This window comes from Nelumbo lutea, chromosome 7 (assembly GCF_056320005.1).
Source record: "Nelumbo lutea isolate HS-2025 chromosome 7, American lotus-T2T, whole genome shotgun sequence".
In the NCBI taxonomy this organism is placed as follows: domain Eukaryota; kingdom Viridiplantae; phylum Streptophyta; class Magnoliopsida; order Proteales; family Nelumbonaceae; genus Nelumbo; species Nelumbo lutea.
Window position 1 is genome coordinate 62,237,382 of NC_142690.1, and position 27,386 is coordinate 62,264,767.

At 38.8% G+C, this 27,386-nt stretch overlaps 1 protein-coding gene across 1 annotated transcript in view; it reads right to left on the reverse strand.

Annotated features, from left to right (window-relative positions):
• LOC148846691 (mitogen-activated protein kinase homolog MMK1) overlaps window positions 1–19,303 on the reverse strand; it is a 77,053-nt gene extending 57,750 nt beyond the window's left edge. Inside the window, exons 1-4 of the mRNA XM_088955385.1 lie at window positions 18,788–19,303; window positions 18,553–18,682; window positions 9,295–9,432; window positions 66–398 (exon numbers count right to left, since the gene is read on the reverse strand). Of these exons, the coding sequence (XP_088811511.1) occupies window positions 66–398; window positions 9,295–9,432; window positions 18,553–18,682; window positions 18,788–19,017 (831 nt within the window). The 5' untranslated portion in view covers window positions 19,018–19,303. The remainder of the gene's footprint in view (window positions 1–65; window positions 399–9,294; window positions 9,433–18,552; window positions 18,683–18,787) is intronic.
• Window positions 19,304–27,386: the final 8,083 nt, after the last annotated feature.

A 27,386-nucleotide genomic window follows, 5' to 3' on the forward strand; every position in this document is an offset into this window, starting at 1 on the left:
TAATTGGTACATCTTTTTTGTAACTAAAATCATATGAATAATATTGTAGTAAATGATGATTTTACCTCCATTAGTAAACGAAGTTGATGCACATGATCTCTGCCAGGAAATAAGGGTTTTCTATCCATCAATTCCATGAAAATGCAACCCACAGACCACACATCAATTGCTGCAGTATACTCTGATGAGTTTAGCAACAGCTCTGGTGCCCGATACCATCTTGTAACAACATATTCCGTCATGAAATCAGTTTCAGAGGTAATACGCGCAAGCCCAAAATCACATATCTTCAAGTCACAATTAGCATTTAAGAGAAGATTGCTAGGTTTCAAGTCCCTGTGTAGAACATTGGCAGAATGTATGTATTTCAACCCACGGAGAATCTGATACAGGAAATACTGCAGAAAGCATCCAACAAAGAAAATAAAAATAAAAAATAAAAAAAGTCATTTTCACATCCAAGATAAGATATGCAGATATCAGGAAGAAAGGAGAGAAGACTAGAGAATGAAAAATAAATCAACTAGAAATAATTGAAGAAAAAGTCGATATAGATATCATAACAGAATCAATCTCATTGACTCATATAGATGACTTTTGAGGTTGAAAAAACCCCAACCAAAGTTAAAAGAAAAAAATAAATATTTTTTCCCATTTTAATCAGCATAATACCATACTGTCTTATAATACCAACTATTGTCACTACTATTCTAACTTGATCAAACTCTGGCAGAACCAGCACCCAGTCTGATACCAATGAACCCAGAGCAGAAACTATTAGTTCCATACCTTTTGCTTTGTTTTCAAATGCTCTTCTATTCCTTTCAGCCCACAGTGACCAGCAAACTGCAAAAGGAATACAGCTCCACATAATTCTGGTTTTCTTTCTGCCACTAATTTTTCGCCATCTAGACTCTAGAGAAAATCTCAGCAGGAGATCATGGCTGGAAGACTAACTTTCCAAAAAGAAAGCAGTAGAAATTCCATTTTGCACAAATAGCAGAAACTTGGAAGGAAAAAGCCTCTTTTCTTCAAGTGATCTGTGGTTAGAATACTGTCAAGGTAAACCAGCCAAGCAAATGCCTCCACTCTTGGCAGCACTGGGTTCCCAAAGGAAATCTCTCATTACTTTCTCTGCCTTTGTAGATTCCATAGGTGGTATCCTAATGACATAGAGAAAATAAGTAGTTAGGTTCGCTAAAGTAGTTCACCACCCAAGGAGATGTAGTTCTTCCACGGTGCTAATCTCTTCTCAAACTTTTCTATCACTATAGTCCAAAACCTACTCCCAAGGGTTTGCCCCCAATGGAAGGCCTAAATAGGACAATGACCAAAAAGAGATGAAACACTCAAAGACACTTTTCAATAGCCCCGACCTCCCTATCCTCCAAACTAATACCTGCTTTACAACTCTTTTCCAGATTTATTTTAATCAACTCTTTTAAATTTTCTACCTTCTCTCTAGCACCCCCTCACAGAAAATCAGCAAGTCATCTACAAACTGAAGATCGGTGATTGGGGCCCAACTTCTACCTATCATCCAACCCCTTACAATATCTTCCCTATTGACCTTAGTGATGACTCTACTAAAAACATCAGCTACTAAGGTAAAAAGGAAAGGTAAAAGTGGGCCCCCTTGCCTAATACCCCTACAAGCAAGAAAGAAATCCTTCACCACTCCATTAACCAAGATTAAGTAATGGCAGGTACTAACACACCCAAACATCCATTTACACCACCTCTCTCAAACCTACAAATCCTCAACACCTCTAAAGGAAATTGTCAATACAATTCTCCCTCCCGCTGGACCATGCTGAGGAGGCTTTCCTGGGACCTCGGGCACCTCTTGCTAGTGATGAAGTGCGAGGTGAAGATCTGCACGAACTGCTCCCAACTCTTAATTGCCCCGGGCGCAAGGTTTTTGTACCATGTGCGAGCTACTCCCTTAAAGGTTGTGGAGAAAGCAACGCACATGCAAGGTTCATCAGCCCCGACTAGGTGCATCTGTGATTGGAAAGAATCCACATGGTCATTCAAGTCGAACGACCCGTCATACTTGTCCAGGGGAGGTACCTTGAAATCTTTGGGTATCGGGACGGCCAGGAGCTCGGGGGATAGAGGAGACAGCACGAAGAGGAGTGGAGTGGTCTTCACAGTTCCCGAGCTCGCCTCTTCTTTGCCTTTAGGCTGTTTGGGCTGACTTTGAATTGCAGCTCGACGAACCTTACAATGCCTCTTCTGCTACTTCTTCACTGGCTACGCATTAGTGCAGTTGGCTTCTGTATTGTCAGGCACGGTTCTGGCTAGAAGCTGCTCGGACTGCTGGCAGCTGCTGTTGTGGACTGAGGGGCCTTGCCTAGAGTCCGCGACCAAGATCCCGAACCGGTTTTCTGCAAGTGGAACTTCAAACTGCGAAGGCCGAGGTGAAGCAGCTCTGGTGGGCTGGGTGTCTCCCGACCTATTCACTTGCTGCGAGGTGGGAGGAGTAACCTGTCTCTCCCTCCTGCCACGGGACGAGACTTAGCTCCCAAGAGGGTTCTGGATCTAGGAGGTCTCTCCCCTGCAAGGAGGGTGTTCGCTCTAGCGGCGAGGCTTGACTTGTTGTGTTGCCGGATGCCGAGGTGGAACCGGCTGCTAATTCTGTGGCAGTGAACGGAATTGTTGCTGGTATTGTTTTTGGTAAATGTGATGCAGAACTTGTTGCTAGTACAGCTGAAATTGCTACACCTACTGCATTTGAGCTTGCATAGCTCGCATGCAGTGTACCAGGTCGTCAAGTTGAGTATGTCCGACCGCCGAGGGAATAACAAAAGGTTCGGCGAAGGTTGCACCCACCGTAAGAGGGAGTGGGGCATTCACTAGTGTAGTGACCTAAGGCACGTTCAGTGTGGGGACCCCGTCCGCAGAGAGGTACGATGAACTGTCCAATGCAGATCGTTGGGACCTGAAGTTGCCCCCCGGAGGTGTTCATGTCAGCGTTCTGTCCAGCGTTGCTGGAAGATGCCATGGAAGCTGAATTTGGGACGCTTGGTGGAAAAAGGCTTTTTGAAGTGTTTCCCACAGATGGCACCAAATGATGCAACGCAATCTGGCTGCTCCTAGCTGACGATGATCTGGCTTCCAGTAGACGACGGAGTTGGGTGATCTACATAGAGAGAATCAGGGAACCCGGGGGTGCTTACCCAACAAGGTCGCTCCGATGCTTAAGTCAATAATTTGTGAGTTGAAGGTAGTTTAGAAAGCAAGAGAGCTAGTGAGCAGTGATTACGCATACCTTTTCCCCCGAAGGGTTGGGGTCTGTATATACTGGAGTCCTCACAGGTTTTTCGGAGTGGTTCTGGAATTCTTGTCGTGATGAAGCCCATATTCGTATTAGTAGGAGATAACACTACCAGCCGGTAAGGCTTATCGCTTCCACCCGATTCGGACGGGGGAGATATGGCTGGCAATTACGAGGTGTGATCCCGTAAAGTGTGGAATCTGGTGGCGATGTCTTTAAGGTTAACATGCAAAGATCGATCAATATCACCCGAACTAGTGCCCCTTGGGTCCATCCTAGTACAAATGTCGAGGTGTCTTATAACCGAGGTGATCTTGATGCAATCGTGTCTCGAAGTGGACTTGCTTCCAAGGTGGTTCGGTTATCCGAGCTCGGTCCGTCGCAGACTTGGGTACATAGGGATGAGTTGTCGTCCTGTCAGTTAGATCATGTCCACATGTCCTAGTAGTGGGACTCGTTATGTCTCCTTTCTATGGTTCTTCTCAGGGAGGGCATCGTTTACAGGGCTCTGTTTGTGACAATCGTTTGCACTTCCCCTTCCGGTTCCTCTTGAGTCTTCTTCTATTGAGTCCAGAAGGGAACAATCATCTCCTAGTTCCTCCACTATTCTTGTTTCTCCATCATTGCCGCCTCACCCTCCTCCTATTCACAGATCATAGGTGATACCAACAGCAAAAGACCAGGAGTGAGCAGATTGTTTCTACTACATCACATGAGCCTCCTAAACTTCTAGTTGCTGAAGAGACAATAGGTGTTGAGATCACACCCTTGCAGCCTCCCTTCCCAAACTTTGATGTCCCTATTGCCATAAGAAAAGGTAAACAGAAATGTATTGCACATTGCATTTCTAAATATATTTCTTGTCTTATTTCTCCTTCATGTTATTCCTTTATTTCCTCTGTTTCTTCTCACCCTATACCCAAGTCTGTATTAAAAGCACTCTCTACTCCAGAATGAAGGGATGCTATGAGAACCGAGATAGAGGCACTGCACAAGAATGACACATGGGAAGTGGTTGATTTGCCTAAAGGGAATGAGCCAGTGGGTTGTAAGTGGGTGTATACCATCAAATATCATGTTGATGGCTCTATTGAGAGGTACAAAGCCCAATTAGTTGCAAAAGGCTATGCATAGATGTATGGGATTAACTACCTGGAAACTTTTGCCCCTGTTGCGAAGATGACCTCTGTGAGGGTTCTACTATCTTTGGCAACTCATTCAGATTAGCCCCTCTATCAACTAGATGTGAAAAATGACTTCTTGAATGGAGAGTTACCTGAGGAGGTGTATATGTCTCTCCCACCAAGGATGTATGGCCCAGACATGGAGGGTAAGGTGTGCACGTTGAAAAAGTCTCTCTATGGGCTCAAACAATCACTTCAAGACTAGTTTGAGAGGTTTAGGGCTGCTCTTGTTAACTTTGGTTACACATAGACTCAGTCTGATCATACCATCTTTGTGAAGAGAGGTTCATTGGTGGTATATCTTATAATCTATGTGGATGACATTGTAGTGGCTGGCACTGATGTGACGGGGATTGATGACCTTAAAGCCTTCCTCCATGCAGAGTTTGAGATCAAAGATCTGGGAGAATTGAGGTATTTCTTAGGTATTTAAGTGGCTAGGTCTAAAGATGGAATCCTCATATCCCAACGCAAGTATGTTCTAGACTTGCCCACCGAAACAGGTAAAATGGGTGCAAGACCGGTGGCTACCCCTATTGATATGAGTCACAAACTTTCTGCTTCTTATGGAGAACTATTGAAGGATAGGGGAGTGTTTCAAAGGTTGCTAGGGAAGCTGCTATATCTATGTATGACTCGCCTTGACATTGCATATGTTGTTAGTTGCATTAGCCAATTCATGCATGCCCCCAAAGATACACATAGCAGCAGCGAAGAGTAATTTATGTTACTTGAAGAATACTCCATGGAAAAGTATTCTTTTTGCTAAACATGGCCACATGGAACTGAAAGCCTATACAGATGCTGACTGGGCAGGCAACATTGATGATAGGAGGTCGACTTCAGGGTACTATATTATGGTGGCAAGTAATATTGTTTCTTGGAGAAGCAAGAAACAATTTGTTGTTGCTAGATCTTAACCTGAGGCAGAGTACAGAGATATGGCTCATGGAGTTTCTGAGTTACTTTGGCGTCGATCCCTGATGGAGGAATTGGGTGTTGAGTATGACAGACCACTAGTGCTGTATTGTGACAATCAAGCCGCCATTAACATTGCCCACAATCATGTACAACACGATAGAACGAAGCACATTGAAGTTGACAAGCATTTCATCAAAGAAAGAGTGGCTTATGGAGAAGTTCATATACCCTTCATTACATCTAAACAACAGTTAGCTGACATTCTTACCAAAGGAATCTCCAAGGCCAAGCTACAACATGATACAAGCAAGCTGGGCATGATTGACATCTATGCTCAGCTTGAGGGTGAGTGTAGAGAAGATGGATTGAATGGCCCATAGCCCACAGTTGTGTTTTAATTTTATGCTTATGTTCTGTTTTGTTAAACGGACCTGTTAACTTTAGTTTCTCCTATGTTTAATTAGCCAGCCGCCCCACTAAGGACTTACTTGTAATTACTAAGGATTTACTTGTAATTACTGATTATTAGTGATTATTCTTTAATGAAAAGGATTAGGGAAAGGAGAGGAGAAGTACGAACAACTCTTCTCTTTCACCCTTTCTTCTCCATCATTCCCTTTCCTCTTCTTCCTTCTGGTTGTCTCCTTTTGTTTTTTCTTCTTTTTAATTTGATTTATTATTTCTATTTGGACTGTTTTTCTTCTAGATCAGGTTCAGCAGACCCACTACCTTTCGTTATCTTTTCTCCTATAGACCCATTTATAATTCTTTGCTGGTCCTGTTCCAACAAGACCAAGCTTCAACCTAGAAAAGATTTTCATCACATGCAAGACATTATGATTTTTTAAACTACGCATTTTTTTGACAGTCACCTCAGAAGGTGCCTCCTTCTCCTTCTCCTCGAAGTTGCTTCTTCAGCCCAGATCTACACCCAGCCTCCCAACCTTCACTTCCTTAAAGCAATAATTGTCTTCCAAACAACTCTCCTCCTCATCACCAACAATGGCGCCACCATCTGTAATCTCCTCTTCTCTGGTCACGGTTTCAGCTTCAGAATCAGCATCTGAACTAGTGATTCCATTCCCAACCTCTTTCAAAACCTCCTCCGACTTCCCCAACCCCTTAAGACCAACCTCCACGGTACCCAAAGAAGTTGGAATTTTGATTCCATAACCAGAATCTTCAGAAATCGCATCTGCAATCCTAGTCTCTGAACGGGAGCAAATAGCTGCAGGCACACTATTGACCTGTGAGCAGCAGCCGACGCCATACTCCACGAAAGAGGCCTGATCACCAACAACACTAACCCCTGTTCCTCCGACCAAACTCTTCTTACCACATTTATCATACCTGGCGATCACCCAAACCCAACTTTCCTCCCTTCTACAGTCTTGGACATAACTCATTCAGCTTACCAACTCCGGACCAGTCATCTTCCCAGAACCTCATCCTAGCACCATCCCCAAATAAATAGCCTGGTTAAGTTTTTGAATTCCTGATTGAATCTCATAATTCCCTTCCACATACAAACCCTATAAGAAGAGTTAACCCCCCTTGATTCCCACCCAAACCTCACTATCCCATACTTCCCCACGACCACTCTCCTCCAAGTGAATGTTTTTTTCTTCTCCAACTCAAACCTCCAAAGCCATTTCCCAAGTAAAGCCCTATTAAAAGCCTCTTTTTTATAGATGCCCTGTTAAAAATCTCACTCTTCTAAAACCCAAGCCCCCTCTCCCTCCAGTCTACATACCTTATCCCACTTCACCAAATCAAACTTTTACCCTCCCCTCCTCCCACCCCTTCCCAAAGGAAATTCTTCTGAATTTTTTCCACCCCCTTAGCAACTTCTGCTAGAACTTTTAATAAGGTAGTAGGTTGGCAGACTTGACAACAAACTTCTAATAAGACTGAAATTGCTTCTATTTAAATTGTCTACCATGAGAACTTTACCTAGAGCCACAAGCCATGTGAAAACATCCACCCAACCCCCACCATAATGTGATACCATTTTCCCCCTGATTAGTTTTGCATAAAGAGTTTTTCCGTAAACAACCCCTTGTGCTCCTCTTTCCACACATGTGTGTCTTCCCACGAGGGATTCAACAAGTATTCATCTAATGCCTCATAAGAAAATCACGTGTTTGCCCATCTCTCTCTTGGCATCAACTAAAGAGTGGGATAACCTCATATTTCAAATTTGAAGTGGAGATAATCCTTTTTTTTTTATACAAGAATTTGAAGTTTCAGCATTGTAATGACCCATATTACAACAAATTATGATTTTGCCCAGAGTAAAGTAGGTTTGTCTGCACCTTGTTTTGCAAGGATATCTGCCAATCCATTTGCTTCCCTTTTTATCCATCCAAAACTAGAATTAGACCTCCTTGCAAGTATGTCTAGTTGTGAAACACACTTGCAGTAAATCAGAAAATAGAAAAAAAAAAAAAAAGAAGAAGAAGAAAAAAAGGGAGAAAGAAGAATGAATGATTTCAGCAGAGCTTGTGGAAGAAGAAGAGGAAGGAAGAGAGAAGAGAAGAAATCCGATCTCTTCTCTAATCCACTCAAGATGTCTTTTATATCTTAATGTAAATCTGAGTACAATTCCTTACATGCCCTTATAATAAGGCTGCCAGCACTAAAGAACTAATAAAATAAACAAAAGAAGGCCCATAACTAAAAGTACATAAACTTAAACATAGCTTACAAGAAATTAAACTACTAAAGCCCATTCGGCCCATTCTCACTACATGTCTACTTCTCTGAAGACAAATCTGAATTTCCAAGGCGCTGAACTGATTTTGCCCAAGATATAACCAGACGTGAATCTCCTTCAATTTCCGGTTCTGTTGCTCCAATCTGCTCAGCCAGTTCAAACCTTGTAGGAGAGCTAGAGTTTCAGCCTGAATTGAGTCACCAAGGCCGATTGGTCCTGAGAATAGTGCCACTACTACTACTTGATGATTTCTAAACACTCCTCCTACACCTGCTCTCCCCGGGTTACCAAAAGAACTCTCATCAAAGCTCAGTTTCAGTTTATTCGGTGCAAGTGGTTTCCAAACCATTCTAGCACTTTCTCTATATAAATTTGTTTGTATCACTTCAGTTCAGTTCCTTAGGAGATGATCCTTCTAATTTAAACCCAAATTGAGCATAACAGGAGAATGATCCAAGGCCAGCCCAGAAAGAGTCAAAAAACAAGTCCAAGAAAATGATCCTCTCAATTAGTAGAAAAAAATGAAATCTGCCAGCCTAGAGCACTTAGATTAGACTACAAGCACAAACAAGTGAAAGGTGTCATTCAAAGGAGTCTCCTCACAATATCACATTTATGTCACCATTATAGTACCATTATCCACTGAAAAGCCCCAATACTATACAGATGCTCCAAAATAAATTCCTCTTCTTTTGGCCTTTAAAAAATTTGTTACACACTATTTGAAATTATCTCAATTCCTAAACCTTCAGGAGATTCACCAACTAAAACTGGGTACTTATTCTCCTCTAAAACCTGTAAGGCATAACAAGGATTTGAACCTCGAAGTTCTCATAATGAGTTTAAAAGTTCCAAATTAGGATCAGGCATAGGTTGGTTATTGGTCAGATGTATAGAGGTTATCTCTTTTTTTTTCTTTGCTTTCTTTCTTATATGGCTTTTGGTAAGGCAGCGGATATACCGTCATTAGAGCACAGATTGTTCCTTTTACCAATCCCTTTAATAAAACGCATTTGGAAACACTCTACTTAAGTGCACCAGTACACCAATGCCCCATTCGGAAATGAATTAAGGTAAAACATATATGTGCAAACCATATTTCTGTCTCAATGGCTACATACACAATTTAATGTGGTAAAGAGATAATGATGTTCATTTAAACATATTAGGTGTAATATCACCAGAAATATAACCTGACAGTGCTCCTCAGATAATGCTTGATTGGAACGAATTATTTGATGGAGGTCAGTGTCCATCAGCTCATATGCAATATAAACATCATTAAATGACTCACGTTGGGGTGGTGGTATTATATCTCTGATCGCCACAACCTGTATGACAGATACAAGTGCCATCAGTCAGCACTAGATTATCATATTGAGTTGTGTGAATACATTTTGACCACTAAGTTTGAATTCAATAATATAAAAGTGGGAAATACAGATAGCCGGAATTAGTTATTGTAATGAGAAATATTTTATTCTAAAACATTAAGAAAGACTACACGAGTAAGGAGTGGCATGGTTAAATTATAAGACACTAAAAGAGCAATAGGAAGACCAAAGAAAACATGGTCTGAACTGATAAGAAATGATATAAGAACTCAAATTTTGACAGCAAACATGGTTTGTGATAGGGCACAATGGCTGAACGGGATTTACATAGCCAATCACAAATTGTTCAGGCTAAGGTTGAGACCATTGTTCATTTGTTGTTTACATATTTCATCTATACCCTATGGCTTGTGAATACTTTTCTCCCCTTCTTCATCAGTAACCAAGTTCAAAGAGAATTACTAGTAAAATATGAAAATAAGGAAATATTATCATTGTCTTGACAACCTAGTGATGATAATTAGATTCTTTCCTTTTAGCCTTTTATAAGTAGACATATGAATTACTTTCAAAAAGACAAGATCACAAGAACAAGTAACAAGTTATTAAAAATAAATGAGAAGTATATTAATTTTGAACTGTTTAACACTAAGAAATAGACAATTAGTCTAATAGTTTAATACTAGAATTTGAATGTGAACATGACAGTTTATGAATTATGAATTTTAAGTGTTTGTTTCTTACGCTAATCATTTATGAGTTTTTTTTATTTTTGATAAATGATTGAAAATTTATTCATGATAATCAGAATGATATTACAATACAGCCTGCCCAAAGGAGAGGCACGAGCTGGTACCTCTCCACCACAACAACAAAGTACTACCTCAGACTAGGAAAAGAAAGTTTACAGTGCTGCCCAGAATAAATGTTCCCTTGATACCCCTTGTTTAGCTAACCCATCCGCTATCGTATTAGCTGTTCTACCCACCCACTAATCATCTATGAGTTTTTATCATTTTAAATTCTAAATTTATAATTAATGTTTATGCATGTGAATTATGATGTTGGATACTTAGATACTTGGACTTAAGTCATTTTATCATTTGATATGGCACTTAAAAGAGATGGAAATTTGGTATAAAAATTAATAATAATAATAATAATAATAGACTCCATACAACGTGCAATGACTATAGACTAGAAATGAAGGGTGGTGATGTAACTCACTTGAAACATCATTTTGCTAGAAGATATCCAAATGTTATTAATTTCACAAAAATGCCCATTAGACATTCCTAAAGTGATCAAAAATCATCTCATGAAACAAGAGAAGTTAAAGAAAAAAAAAACAGAAAGAATAAGGATAAAAAATGATACGAAGAAATTGAGACCTAGGGCTGAGAATGAGGATGAGTACACACAAGTTGTTAAGATGTGCCGAATAGGGGTAGTTTAGTCTTCTTCTGTTTATTAAGTAACTTGCTTATGTGGCAGTGTTATTAGAGTTACTCTGCCCCACACTTAAGTAAGGTTATTTCTGTCTTTGTAACTATGATTAGAATCTAATACAGATTAAGGGGGTCGACTGAATGGGTTAACCCATCAAATTTTCGAAAGACCCTTCTTCTTCTCTTCTTCTTCTTCTTCTTTTTCTTCTTCTTCTCTTCTTCCTGTTCGGACTACTGTAGCAACAGTCGAAACATGGTATCAGAGCCATGCTCCTGACCTAAGTCAGTTGGTAAAGCACATCAGCATTGTTCGTGACTCTTCACCTTCGTTTCTGATCAGTCAATGGAGAAAACTGGTTCGCCCTAGGTCAGAAACACTACAGCTTGTCTCTCTGCTGCGCATAACCTTCTTCAACAAGGAAAGTGACTTCAGTAGTGAATGGTTGATTGATATTCTCAAAGGAAGGTCGGTTCTCTCTTCTTCTAGTGTTACATATATTTCTGGGTAGAAACCCTACAAGAAACTGTTGTACTGAGTAGAACCTAGAGAACTAGGTTCATTGTTGCCCTAGGAAGGGCTGTGTGTGCAGTAGCCGAATGGTGTAGGGCTGCTGTAAGTCGTTGAATGGTGTCAGGGCTGCTGTAAGTGGCCGAGTGGTGTAAGGTAGAATGCAGTGACCTTGCCGAATTCCTTGTGGTTATGTAATGCCCTCTTAAGTGTGTTAAATAAGTCTGAACTGGGTGCAGCAGATTTGGCTGTGTTGTGGTTGTAAGAGGGCCTCTACTTGTGATTAGTGAATGGTAAATTGATGCTTATGTGGGACGTAAGTGTGTGAAGTCAGCAGTAGTTTGAATAAGAACAAGTGTGTGAAGTTAGCAGTGGTGTTTAGAGGCTGCAATAGGTGCTGAAATATCAAACTGTGAACAACATCAATCAGCTTGTAGCTGAGAAGTAAAGTTAGAGACAACTGTGAAAGAGTACAATGGCAGCAATAGGAGATGGCTACAATGATCAAAAACCTAGTGTAGTAATTTCCTCTGACTACCTAGGAGTACAAATGACCTCAATTAAACTAAATGGGGAGAACTATGTTCCATGGGCTAAATCAGTGGAAGTTTTTCTCAAGGCAAAGAAGAAAGCAAAGCATGTTAGAGATGAGAAGCCACCGGTTGACTCTCCAGGGTTTGATGATTGGGAACAAGAAGATGCTCAAATCATGACTTGGCTGTGGAATAGTATGGAACCCAAAATCAGTGCCAACTTCATGTTCCTTGATACAGCTAAGGATATATGGGAGCATGCTAAGAGCTATATTCTGGATAAGATAACACAACAAGAGTATATCAGCTGTATCAGGAGTACTATGATTTACAACAAGGAACCAAAACACTAGAAAAGTACTATGCCTGCATGAAGAATATAAAGAATGAACTCAATGTCTATCATCCCCTTACTCCAAATATTCAAGTTCAGCAACAGCAAAGGGAGCAGCTAGATGTTACAAGATTTTTTAGTGGGGCTGAAGTCGGAATATGAACCAGTTAGAGCTCAAATATTGGGGGCTCTACTCTTCCTACACTTGAGGAAGTATTCTCAAGACTTCGTAGAATCTCTTTGGGCCAGACAGAGAACCCCACACAGTATGATAGATCAGCACTAGTGACAGCTAGAGGTGGTGGACATAGTACAAGAGGGGGAGGTCATTCCAGAGGGGGCCGTGGCAAATCCATGATTGGTCGGGGTGGCCGTGACTCAGGGGGAGGCCGTGGCAAAGGAAAAAATAACTCTACAAGGAAATGTACTCATTGTGGTAGAGATGGACACACAGTGAATTTCTATTATGATCTACATGGCCCTCCCTCTAAATGGGTTAATCATGCTGTAACAGGCGAGGTTGCTATTAGTGACAGTAAACTAGCAGACCTAACACCTTCCACATCTACATCTACTTCTGGGAGGGAGATGGTGAGTGTTCCGCGCGATGAGTATGAACGGTTTCTTCAAACTACTTCACAGCATACCACTGCCACATATGTCTAATCAGGTATCGCTTGCATGTCATCTAAAACTCCTTCCTGGATTATTGACTCTGGAGCCTCAAATCATATGACCGGGACTCCAGGTGTGTTCTCTTCTCTTGCTGAAACCTCCACACCACAAACTGTTACACTTGCCAATGGGTCCTCATCTCCCATCTGTGGTGTTGGTAATGTTGACTTGGCTTCTGTCCCTTTATCATCTGTTTTATACGTACCTAAATTTCCATTCAATCTTATGTCTGTTAGTAAAATAACCAAAGATCTTAACTGTTCTGTCACCTTCTTTCCTTCCACTTGTGTTTTTCAAGATCTCAAGACGGGGAAGAAGATTGGTGGAGGGCATGAAGCTAGTGGATTGTATTACCTTGACGGCGATGGATCTTCAATTGCACTTCAGACTTCCCTTACTCCTCTACAATGGCATTGCCGAATGGGACATCCATCTCTCAAGGTCCTCAAGATGTTGGTTCCATCATTGAGTCAGTTGTCAGTTTTATAATGTGAGTCATGTCAGTTTGGTAAACACTGTTGTGTGTCCTTCAGTCCAAGAGTTGAGAGTTGTATGTTGAGTCATTTTTCTTTGGTTCACTCAGATGTTTGGGGTCCGATCAAAATAGATTCTTATAATGGGTACAAGTATTTTGTCTCCTTTATTGATGATTGTTCAAGAATGACATGGATTTACTTAATGAAAGAAAGAAGTGAATTATTTTCCATTTTTCAAAAATTCCATGTTGAAATACGCACACAATTTGGTGTTCCAATCAAAATTCTTCGTTCAGATAATGGTGGTGAATACTTTCTTACTGCATTTCAACAATATTTAAAACAGCATGGCATTATTCATCAGACCTCGTGTGCTTTCACCCCTCAACAAAATGGGGTGGCTGAACGGAAGAATCGTCATCTTCTTGAAATTGCTCGGTCTATGCTTCACCACATGCATGTGCCTAAATGGTTTTGGAGTGATGCTGTACTCACTACATGTTTTCTCATTAATCGGATGCCCTCTTTTATTCTTCATGGTCGGTCCCCCTTCTCCATCTTGTTTCCCACTTTATCTCTGTTTCCATTAACTCCTCGTGTCTTTGGTTGTGTGTGCTTTGTTCATAATCTGAGTCCTGGAATAGACAAGCTAGATGCACGCTCAATTAAATGTGTCTTCCTTGGCTATTCTCGGACTCAAAAAGGGTACGAGTGTTATAATCCCATTGCCCGAAAGTGCTATGTCTGCCCTAATGTCACATTTTTTGAGTCTGTCCCTTTCTTCTCCAGTCATGAAACACCATTGTCCTCACCCTTACCTCATCTTCCTCTTCCTGTCAGTGATTCAGTTTCAGAGGCTGTTGTTGGAGTAGACTCATCTCCTCATCCAGTGCAGGTCACCACTGAACGACCACCGATCCGACAAGTGTATACACGTCGAACGACACCGGCCCCTCCTCCTGCTTCTACCTCATCTGCGGATCCTCTCATGGCTCATATTGCTGAACCTTCAGATCTTGACCTACCCATTGCCTTACGGAAAGGTAAACATAGTTCCACACTCCATCCCATTTCCAATTTTGTTTCATTATCTCGTCTTTCTGACTCACATCGCCAGTTTGTTTCACTTTTGTCTTCTATTTCCCTACCTAACAAGGTTCAAGAAGCTCTTAGTTCACCTGGATGGCGGCGGGCAATGGAGGAGGAACTTTCTGCTCTTCAACATACTCAAACGTGGGAACTTACTACTCTTCCACCTGGTAAGCATGTTGTGGGCTGTAAATGGGTGTATACTGTGAAATACTTGCCAGATGGTAGTGTGGAGCGTCTGAAGGCCAGACTTGTTGCTAAAGGTTACTCACAGGTATATGGTGTGGACTATATGGAGACATTCTCTCTGGTGGCTAAAATTGGTTATGTTCGTGTCCTAATTTCCTTGGCAGTTATGTATGATTGGCCTCTCCTTCAACTTGACATAAAGAATGCCTTCCTCCATGGTGATCTAGTGGAGGAGGTAATATATGAAACAACCACCCGGGTTTGTTGCTCAGGGGGAGGGTGGTAAGGTGTGCAGGCTGAAGAAAGCAATTAATGGGTTGAAGCAATCTCCACGTACTTGGTTTGGGAAGTTCAGCGAAGTGGTGAAGAGTTTTGGAATGAAGCAATGCCAGGTTGATTACTTAGTGTTCAGCTATGACTCAGAAGCTGGGAAGATTTTATTAGTGGTCTATGTGGATGATATTGTCATCACTGGTAGTGATAAATTGGGGATTGACAAACTAAAGGTATTTCTGCAAAAAATTTTCAAACAAATGACCTTAGAACATTAAAGTATTTCTTGGGAATAGAGGTTGCCAGGTCAAAACAAGGTGTGAATCTGTGCCAAAGGAAATATGTCCTTGATCTATCACGAGACCCGACATCTCCTTTGCAGTCAGTGTGGTGAGCCAATTCATGCAGAACCCCCGTATACCTCATTGGGATGCAGTCCTTAGAATTGTGAGGTATCTGAAAGGAGCTCCAGGTCGTGGGCTATTGTATAAACCAGAAGGAAAACTTGAAGTAGTTGGGTATGCAGATGCAGACTGGGTAGGCTCAGTGAGTGACAGAAGATCTACTACAGGCTATTGCACATTTCTGGGAGGAAATCTTGTGACATGGAAGAGTAAAAAGCAGACGGTTGTAGCCAGAAGCAGTGTTGAAGCCGAATATAGGGCCATGGCTCACACTACCTGTGAATTAGTGTGGCTGAGGAATCTCCTACAAGAAATTGGGTTTCACATGGATAAACCTATGAAATTGTACTGTGACAACCAAGTTGCACTACATATCTCATCCAATCCTATCTTTCATGAGAGAACAAAGCACAAAGAGGTTGACTGCCACTTTGTGAGAGAGAAGGTTCTTGCCAGAGAGATAAATACAGAACATGTGGGTTCCAATGACCAGTGGGCAGATTTGTTTACAAAAGCTCTAAGCTCAGGGAAAGTGAACTATCTATGTAACAAGCTGGGATTATATGACATATATTCTCCAGCTTGAGGGGGAGTGTTAAGATGTGCCGAATAGGGGTAGTTTAGTCTTCTTCTGTTTATTAAGTAACTTGCTTATGTGGCAGTGTTATTAGAGTTACTCTGCCACACACTTAAGTAAGGTTATTTTTGTCTTTGTAACTATGATTAGAATCTAATATAGATTAAGGGGGTCGACTGAATGGGTTAACCCATCAAATTTTCGAAAGACCCTTCTTCTTCTCTTCTTCTTCTTCTTCTTCTTCTTCTTTTTCTTCTTCTCTTCTTCCTGTTCGGACTACTGTAGCAACAGTCGAAACACAAGTAAAGTCTAAACATGTTAATATAGATGATGATAATGATGAAGAAGAAGAAGAAGAAGAAGAAGAAGTAGAACAAAGAGCTATTAATATAGGAACACATGCATCATGTGTCTAGACTGGAAACAATGTGTTAGAGTAAAAGCACTTTATTAGTCTTCAAGGGCAATGAAAAAAGAACAAAGGGCAAGATTCCAAAGCATGCAAGAATTAAGTCTCAATTTAGAGAATCAAAACATCAAGAAGGAGGTTCATCACAACCATCTTTTTGTAAGAGTAAAAGCACTTTATTACGAACACAAAGTATTAGAGAAGTGTTAGGCAAATTCATTACCTCCAAAAAATCTTTAAGGAATGACACTCCTACTGTAGAAGAGATGGACCAATTTTTTTTATATTAGCAACACTTTCATTAATTATTGATTAGTGAAATTACAAAGATCTGGATAGTTATCTAGACGCCCAACATTTTTTTATCAGTAACAGAAGGATTTCATTAATGAATAAATAGTATAAGATTCAATTACAATGGTGGGGGGAAGTAAACTCTCTCCAACTTAATTCTTCTTTGAACAAGATATCTTCCAATTCCTCTCTTAACAGCCCTCTCTCCTGCTTCTCTCTTTCTCCAAAGGTTCCTTCACCTTCTGTTTTTTTTTTTATCAATAACAGAAAATTTTATTAATTGATTGAGAAAATTACAGAGTAAGGGAGCTAAAACCTCTTAACTCCTGGAGACAACCAAGATACACCAAAAACATAAGAGCAATTACAATTAAGCCTAAAAAATAGAGTTTTTGCTCACCCCTTGCCTAACTAGACCATCTGCCAATGAATTTTCAATTCTCTTTACCCAAGTACATTAAACTTCAAGGTCCTTAGTCAGCCACTTAAATTCCCCCTTTTCATTGTTGTAATTCCAAAGCCTAGAGTTGTCCTCTTTTAGCCAGTTCAGCACAATTTCAGAATCTCCTTTTATGATCAGTCTGTTGATATTCATGTCTTCAGCCCTTTGTACCCCTTCTAGAGCTGCTAATATCTCAGCCCTCAAGGAATCTCCAACCCCAATTGGACCAAAAAATATGGCTGACAGATTCCCTTTTTCATCCCTTATAACTCCCCCTATTCTGGAGGGCCCCGGGTTGCCCATACTGCTGCCATCAAAATTCAGTTTAGTAAAACTATGAGGTGGAGGGTTCCTACAAGAACTTGAGACCTTCTTAGCTGAGGCTGATTCTGCAATTTCCTTCCACTTTCTTAGCAACTCATCTACTGAGAAATCTGTGAACATATCCAAAGTTTTCAACCAGTGTATCACCCTATTATGAGTTACCTCCGGTATTACTTCCAAACTTCTCTCCTTTTCTAATAAAATCCTTGGCGAGGCACAAGCTTTAAATCACTGACAAAGGCATCCTAAGGTTTTGTGAAATTAGTATAAATCATTAAATAATTATTATGGAAATGGAGAGATAAGAATGTAGAAAATAGTAGGATTATAGAAGGCATTGAAGATCTAGGAATTGACCAAGGAGAAGTCCATTTTATTTGGTGAATGACAAGACATTCAAATATGGAGATACCATAAGTGTTTATTATGATAAGAAAGGGTGACCCAGGCACTAGAGCTACAAATGGTGTCCATTTATCTGAGTTTGAATTTGATCTGGTTAAGGATGATCCAAATTCAATCCACTTATAATTGGATCCAACACGAATCCACCCCTATCTGTTTTTATTCAATTTTAATGTATATTTAAATTTTACATTCTATCTATTAGTAAAGATGTTCTGAATGTTGTGTTTATTGGTTAATGTTCTTATTTTCATCATATTTTCTCTATGATATACAATATTTGAATCCAAAATAAATCTACAGATAATATTCAATTTGAATCTGGATAAAAACAAGCCAAACTCGAATCTACTTTATAGCCCATTCTCCAATCCATTTGCAGCCCTAACAAGCACATCGATAGTAGTAGAACAAGAGGAGCTGAAGATCGTATCTAAATTTAAGGAGTATAAAGAGTATTTAAGTAACATTAGAAAAAGAAATGCAGCCAAGTATTGTTTACAAAATGAAGTGCAAAGATAAAGACTGTTACGAAAACAAGCACAACCACAGATTAGCAAAACACCTAACACCTACGGTAGATTATGAGTCAAATATTAGGGATTCATAATTACAAGGCAAAGCAATTTCTCTATAAATATAGTTAGTTTCGTCACAATCAAATCAAAATTCAAAATCTCGACCAATGTGATAGCAAGCTGGAAAAATAGAACAAATAGTATTTATCACTCACTAACGTTTTCATGATCCATGTGGCGGAGGAGCTTTATCTCGCGAAGAGTCCTCTTAGCATCAATTTTGTTATCAAATGCATTCGCAATCTTCTTAATTGCAACTTGCTCGTTTGTCTCTGAATTCAAGGCCGAGCTGAAAGGAAGTATACATGGATAATGACAGAGTAGTCTTTCTACATTTTATGTTCAGAGAATTTGAAGAGGTCATGAAGAAGAAATGGGAGAGGAGGCGCGATACCATACGATGCCATATGCTCCCTTGCCGATGGGCATTATTGGAGGCTTGTACTTTGAGGTGATCTCGAATATGTTGCCGAATATGTTGTATTGTATGAATCGTCCACCGTGACTTAAAGTCATCGGAATACTATCAAATCCGGGTTGGGGAGCTCCGGCAGGTGGAGGTGGCTCAGGGGGCGGAGCCGCCTCCGCCATCACGGTGTCAGAGGGTTGAGCTGCTGCGTCCATTGCTACGTGACCTCCGTTAAAGCCCTAGAAAGTGGAATTGAGAACTGCTCTTCCCCTCGAAGAAGCACCTCTTCCAATTTTCCGGAATTGAAAAGTGCTGCTCACTGCTCTGATGCTTTAAGTTTTAGGATAAATTAGACAAACCCCCCTCCTTTCTGTACAATTACAGTATAGCTCCTCTCTGACAATTTGGGACACCTATTTGTTTAAACTAACAAGTGCTTGTTAGTTCCCTCCATATTTTTTTGCTTAGAGTTTGTTCCCTTCCCTCGACACAAAAGTCATTAGTTGAAGTTAAATTCTCTTGAATTGTTGAGACGGTTGGTTATCTAATATATAATTCAAACACGTGGCAAGTCTCCTACCAGAATAATGTTATCCACGTTATATGCCTATTTTCGCTCCAAAATCCAAATTGCATGGGCTCCCCCACATAGCACGCCCTACAAGTGCCCCACATGCACATTGAATCACCCATTACAAACATCTCCCCATCACTAGTATAGGAATATTGGATATGCAATGGGAACATTTATAACTTTTTGAGTTTTCCATCTTTTTTTAAGTAGTATAGTAAGATTGCATGTGCCTTGCACTAATAATTTTTTATGATAATGATAGTAAATGATATGTTTTCATTTTTTTATGATTTTTATGTTTTTATTTTTATAAAAAATTTTTTTTTTTCACTTCATGGGGCTACACAACATGGGTAGCCCATCCCCTTTCCCTTAACCCCCCAACCCCTGGTGGCAGTGGGATTTGATCCTAGGTCTATAAAGCTTTTTGTATTTTATACTTTTACGTACTTTAATTTAATCTTTTTTAATTTTTATTATTATTTAATTGGAACACCTAGGGTTAACACATTTGACCCAAAAGGTTAAATTGTTGACTCACCACCAAACAATAAAATAAATCCATTCTGGATTGGTTTTAAAATTATATTTTATTTCTATTATCAATAAAAACAATTATTTTTTTGTCACAGTTAATGAGAGGGAATTGAAAGAGGAGAATGTCATAGTTCAAATTACATTTTGTGCCCTCACAATTAAATTAAAGAGTTACCAAATTCAAAAATGAGGGTATTCTAGTAAATAATATGATTCAATTAATGTTAATCGGAATTAATACCTTAAATATAAGACTTAATGAGAAGATTGTGAATGAAGAGAAAGAGTGATCGTTCAAGTTTCATCTTTTCATTACAATTAAAGAATGGCCAAATTCAAAAATTGGGGTATTTTATTTAAACAAAAGTTTCACACTTTTAATATTAGTACAGATATAGATTTTCCTATTTTCTATTTTCTCTAAAAAATGATGTAGTATGTACCACTTATAGATTTGCCTTAAATACTACGAAATAGAAGTATTCCATAAATCTCTCTCTCTCTCTACACACACTAGCAATGACCCATGCAATGCACGAGATGTTGTGTTTATACTTTCTTATGTATAGAATAGTAGAAAAAATCTTTTATTTTTTAATTACTAGCTTCAAACTTTCCTTTTTATATAGCTTATATATTATGAGAAGCACATAGACCAATTGATCGTGGCTCAATATACCTTTATCGAGTTAGTTGTAATAGAGACCTAGGTTGGGGCAATGGGTTACCTCCCATTGTGAAGCACTATAAAACCAAAAAAATGTGCTTAGCATGAGATTAATAACCACATTAAAAAAAAAGCAATTTCAAAAAAAATTAATTGATGAATATAACCAGAAACTTACATCAAGTACTTTCTGACTACATTTTATTATTGAACCATAACAATCCACTAAAGAAATCTACATTAAATTATATTAATAAAAACAAAGGGAAAACATGAACCAAAGGAAAGGAGCAAAATAGAGGAAAAAACTTGATAACTTAAGCAAATGAGCAATGATTTATTTAGTTTTATTCGCCCCATATACTCGTGGGCAAATTTAGACTTTTAGGCATTAATTTGGGTCCAAGCTAAGGTTCATATTTAGATTGACCCTTAACCTAACCCAACTAGCCCAACCCATCTAATTTACACACTATTTTATTAGAGAGAGTCAAAAGGGACTAAGAGACATTTAATAGGGAGGGGAGATATTGCAAACATTGAATATTAAGGTGAGAAGAGAGAGAGAGAGAGAGAGAGAGAGAGAGAGAGATTTATTAATGAGTAAAAATGGATTTTATAAGAGACAATAAAGACCCATGAGGTTTTTAATGATTGCATATAAAAATAAATATGCACGTATGATAAATGAGAAGAGGAGAATGAGCTACGTGTGAGTATATATATATATATAACAAAACAAAGTTGTCCACATCAGATGGCCTCTTCTTTCTCCCCTTCCCAACCCTACATTCTTAGAGTATCTCCCTTATGCCTTTCCTAACACTTTCAAATTGTTACCTCAACATGGCCCTCTCCCTTTTATTAGGAAACCCATCTACATGATGATATGTGAGAAATGAGAAGGCGTTTCTCTAAGGATTGTGGCAGAGGGAAGGAAGGATAAGGGTATTGAGGGTTGCCACTGAGGGGCCTTAGGGAAAGTAATAGGAGGGTTGCCACTGACAACAACCAAACAACTGATCATTTGAAGAGTAGAGGATCTTATATGGCAAACATTTATGTCATGTGTTGTTCAAATGAAGAATTTGTTTTACATTTATTTTCCACTTGCAAGACTGCAAGAATCATGCAGAGTTATTACACATCTCTATTTGGGAAAATAACTGTTCAACTAAGTTTAGTAGCAAAAATTTTCTCCACCTCGCCAAGTTTTGGGGGAAATAGGAAAGCAAGGATAGTTTGTAGCTACTTCCCCGTTGTTATGTGTTGGATACTTTGGAACGGAAGGAATAAGAGAATCTTTGAAGACAATTTCAAAACCACAAAAGTTCTTGTGGGTCTGGTGGGGAAGTTAATTGCAAATTGGGTGCATGTGTTACCAGATTTTGATCAAGTGAGCAGATCGGAATTGGGGAAATTTTTCTGTGGCATGCTTGATATTCAGTTAATGTAAATTGTATGGTCTTAGTTTGAACTGTGCCTTGGTTCAGTATGCTTCGTTTTGTGAGCTAGGTGCCATCTTGTCACCTATTGCACATAATTGATTTTTTCTAATTAATAAAATTTCTATTTTACTCTTCAAGAAATTGTTAGATAGTTTTGTATGCCCTTAACTTCAATCCGATTTGATGTACTTTTGTTATTTAGTGTAAATAAATAAAGTGCATGTTTGATTCATGTTGTTTGGTATAATATTGTGTAAGACCCTAAAACTTGACACTTATAGAGACTCATGCTAGTTTTAAATGTTCATAGCCAATTGGATAAGTCTGGGGAGATTTATCCTGCCAAGGCTGATATTGGTGTGCCACCAAGTGTTGGGATGACCTGTCACGGCCAATAGGGTAAGACCCAAGACACATGCAGTATGAGATTACTCGAACTAGATTTTCAGTATTGCCTTGGACCTTGGAGACAGATGGGCAAAACTAGAAAGTTACACCTGACCCTTAGACTTGATTATGACACTTCACTAGGTGTCAGATCGGGATGTCTTTGATATGCCAATCAATGAGATCCTTAGCGGGGATAAAAACCTGGGTATGTTGGAACAGTTTGAGAATTCATCTAAGTGGGTGATCACAGTGACAAGATAAACCCCTTTGTCGGACAAAGGTAATGATCGAGAATGCACTCTCTCTGATGAAAACCAAACTGCTGACAATTGATTTCAACCGTTGGAATTTTGTTTTGCAAAATTAATATATACATATATATATATATATGTATATTTGTATGGTTTCAAAATGTTTGCAAATGATTTTAATTCCCGAGATCCATGTGAGTAGAGAGTGCGACACTGTTACTTGCAGCCAAGGAGAGGTCCTCTCTTGTCGGGCAGTGCTTGATCATCAAGGGCTGAGAGGTTAAGTGTAAGATCATTTAGGATAGTACTTGATGGGATAATCTTGCACCTGCCCACAGTCCCTAGGCTTTTATAAGATGGCTTGGCCCAGGGACCACTTAATGTAAGTGTGGGTCCATGTGATGGGCTCAGGGGTTCATTGAGCTTTTCAGTGAATTCGGTTGGGCCTTGTAATAAAGGCTAGGCCGAACCCATGTGGTTGGTGTGTAGATCAACACTTGGGTCTCATGCCATACAAAGAAGTCCAACTAGGCAGCAGATTGGAAACTAATTTAGCACTGAATACTTAATGGGCCGAAAGCCCATTTCGAGCTTGGCTGATATGATCACCCATCTATGGGGCAGATCTGAGATTAATGTTAGCAAAAGGATTGGGTCGCTAACCTTATCCACTATGGGAGACCAAATTCAAATTAGATTTGAATTTGGTAACCTCATGATAAAATCAGGAGTAAACTAACTTAATATGGAGATAGGAGTAAACTATCCAAATACTAATTTGGATTGGGATAACTCTTAATTTAAGATGTTTCTTAATCAAGAAGAAAAGAGGAGAAACCCTACAAGAAAAAAAGACAATTTCGAACCAAGGGTTCAAGCAAAAAAGCATCTTGCGAACTGAGATTAGATCTCATACACACTCTAGAGAGAAGAGAAGCAATTCAACCAAATTCGTCATAGGAGTTCTCCTCCAGCCGCCGCCATTCCTTCTTGCAAGATTTGATATTTGCAGAAGAAATAATTCAAGAAATCAATTATTGGCATCCGTCTTGCAAAAAAGACTATAAAAGATTTGGTGCTCAGAGTTTCTAGAGGGTTCTTGAGAAGGATCTAGTGTGTGGGACGCACTCTGCTGGTTCCGTTCCACCTACAGCTGTGTCATCTTCAACAAGAGCGGATCTTGGTGTCCTTTTTGGGCGTGAATACCAACTTTGGGAGATACTGTTTCTCCGGATCAGGTAAAATTCTGTTTCTTCCTTTTGGTTCAGATCTGGTTCAATTATGGTTCAAGTAGGATCATTGAATATTGTATTATAAATTTAGGGAATACGATTCCCAGTTGGGAGAAGCTAGGAAAATTTTTGAAAATTTCTCACCCATTCCGTAATATTTTTGGCGTCCATAAGATGGATCCTACCATTCCTTCTGAAATGAGAGCAGTGTCGACGATTAACATATATAAGTACTTACATATTTTTGTAAATATGTTTAATTTCATAGTTTTACATGCCATCAAGAATATTAATTTAAAGGATGATTACTTTAAGCAGAATAATGCTTTCATGTATACATCATAGGTATCTATAGAACCTATTTACAATGAACTTTATGAAAAAAATACAAATATGTACATGTGTAGGCATGTATACAAATATATAAATAATGTATTTACATATAATACATCTAAATAAATATAAACATGTATTTATATTGTATGATACAAACCAAAAGTATATGCACACATGACATAAATGCAAAGGCTAACATCTAACCAATACTCGTTCACTGCATTTTGGACTAGAAGTAATGAGAAAGCATGGTGCATTTCCTCGTGATGAATCAAATTTGATTTTTCTTATGCATATAAACAATAATAGCAATGGAATTGAATAAGAGATTATGATCTATAATAATAAACTTGTCTCGCATTGGATGTTTAGCACACAAGGATTGTTGTCTATGACAGAATACCTCATAAATAATAAAAGATGTATGAATACTTTAATATAAACTGGTGTTTAGACGGGAAGAGATGACATGGCATGTTTTGGGAAATAAATGAATGAGTGAATAACAAATAGATATGTGGACCAAAGAAGATATATGATGGCAGAATGACTAGTGTTAAACACCTAGGGGAGAAACTTCAAAGTTTCTAATTATAATGAGACTTCATCAAAGATTTAAACTTAGCCCTTATTTGATCACATAGTCATCGATGGATGATTAAACATGTCAAAGAGAAAACTCCATGTATTGACAAAACTAGAGCGAATATATAACTAGTGCGAGAATATGTAATATTAGTACTGGAGACCAAGATATGGCTCTATAATTTCTTTATTACCTTGGTTCAATAATTCATAACAAGGGAGAATTGAGGAGGATATTGCCTGTACAATTAGTTTACCCAAAATGTTGAGTGATTGGGGAATACCACTTAGGATACAAGGAATGTTTTATAAAATGGCCATAAAGCCGACATTGTTGTATGGGAAAGAGAATCAATAAATTAAAAAAAAATGTCTAAAAATGAGCATGAAAGTAAATATGAATGTTGAAATTGTTAGATGTTAAAACTTGAAAACACAGGATTAGAAGTGAGCATACTCATGGAAATCTAGGAATAGCCTCAATAAGTGATAAAATGAGGGGGAAGTAGAGTTGGATGGTGATAAAAAATGTTATTAGAGCGAGATGAACAAACTTAAGGAAGAAAACAAGCTTTAACCAAACTATATAAAGATCCATATGATGAACACAAACTTAGGATATAAGTGAAATAGATCAAAGGAAGCAAACAAACTTTAACCAGATAGTTTTATAGGTAAGTAAAGATCATTGACTACTAGGGTTCTAATTTTTTTTCCTCTGCTTGAAGCATAGACTTCCAAAGGCAGTGCTAGTGGACAAACTCAGTATTTTTAAGAATAAAAAACAATTATTTGTTTATCTTATTAGCAACATTCAACCACTAAAATTTATAAATGTTTTCCAAAATAAAGAAAAATGTCCTTTACAAACAAAAAAGAAAAAAAAAATGCAAGTGTTTCCAATATGTCCATTCACAATTATTTTTGGTACTAATAATCCAGAAAACAAACTTGAGATCAGAAAGGAGACTGTAATGATTAAGCTGCATAAAAAGAAAAGAAATGGTAAATAAAGATAATAGCTCCAAGAAGATGATGTACTGATTTGGAACAAGAGGACTATATACAATATTTGGCTCCACAATCCCACCAAAAACCAATAAACCTCCACCAATATTAGCTCCTATCAAGTAATGAGAAAGCATGGTGCATCTCCTCATGATGACAGTTGTAAAATGATAGACAGTTCGTACTGCATAGACCCAAAAATCCCATAAATGGATTGGTTTGATCAAGTCTCCAAACTGATAGTTGTTGCATCCGTCTCAAGCACAAATCTCAATCATGTAAGTTTCAAATAACATAATACCATCCCCACCACCGAAGTCATACAAATGAATATATCTAATACATAATGCCTACCCAAAAATTATGGTAGCTTGGGGCAACCATTGCAGGTGACCCACAAGACTTCACTTCCAGTGTCAATTCGAACATAGAATTCTTTTGGAGGAGTCTCCAATTTCGCCCTCGTAAAATAGAGTATGGGTGAAAAAAAAAGAATGTATCAAAACTATTACAATAAAATATTAGGAACGAAGAAAAGGAGAAGCACTTGCGCTATTGCACATCCATAAATCCCCACCCAATAAAGTTTTGAAGATATCAAAAGTCGAAGAAAATAAACAAACGGAGAAGAAGAATCGACATCTTTGAAAACCCATATATGAACTACATCAAAAGCATAAAAGGAGAAAGAACAACATAGACCCACATAGTTTTCAATTTACAAACTAAAGAACCTCAAAACATCAATAACCATTAAATCCATAACCCATTAAACAAAGATAAGGAAAAAGCCCATCAATGTAAATTACAAACTAACCAGACCCATAAGCCAAGAAGAGAAAATTAATGAACAAAATAAAACGAATTCAAGAATGAGATGCGGAAGCCAAAAGCCAACCTCAATTGAATCCAGAGATTAAAATCAACAACGGACAAAAAATATAACTAAAAGGCAAGATGGTGTAAGGATTGTAGGTACCCTTGACGGGTAAATCGACGATCACATCCTATAAGATTTGGCGGTACATTACCTTGTCGTGAGCTCTAAGCTCACTCAGCCCAACTCTCTGGTCCACTAGAAAGGCTCTTTTGAGCTTTAGACTCTTTGAAAATCTACAAAGCACCACTGCTAGTAAGAAGACGACGCCCAAAACCAAGATCATAAATCCGGCATGACAAAACACCAGCATTTCCTTTTGATTTGCTTCTCACCCTCTCCTCTCACTGCTGACAACAACAACAAAACAAGCAGTTCTTATATCATAAACCTATACAATTCAGAAACAAAGATCAAGGTATGTGTCTTTCTTATCCCTGAAAGCTCATAAAGATAATAAAAGAGTGTGTTTGTGAGAGATAAACAAAGAAGAGAGAATAAAAAGACGTTTTAGTTACAGGAGACCATGACAACGGCCACCTAACAGGACTCAAAATCATATTACATTACTTTGTAAATATATATGTTTTCTTCCTTACTTCCACCTTTTAAGTTCTAACCTCTAAACTACGATGAGTGTGTACAATGCACTCCCCACACTAGTTTCGAGTCTGGATGG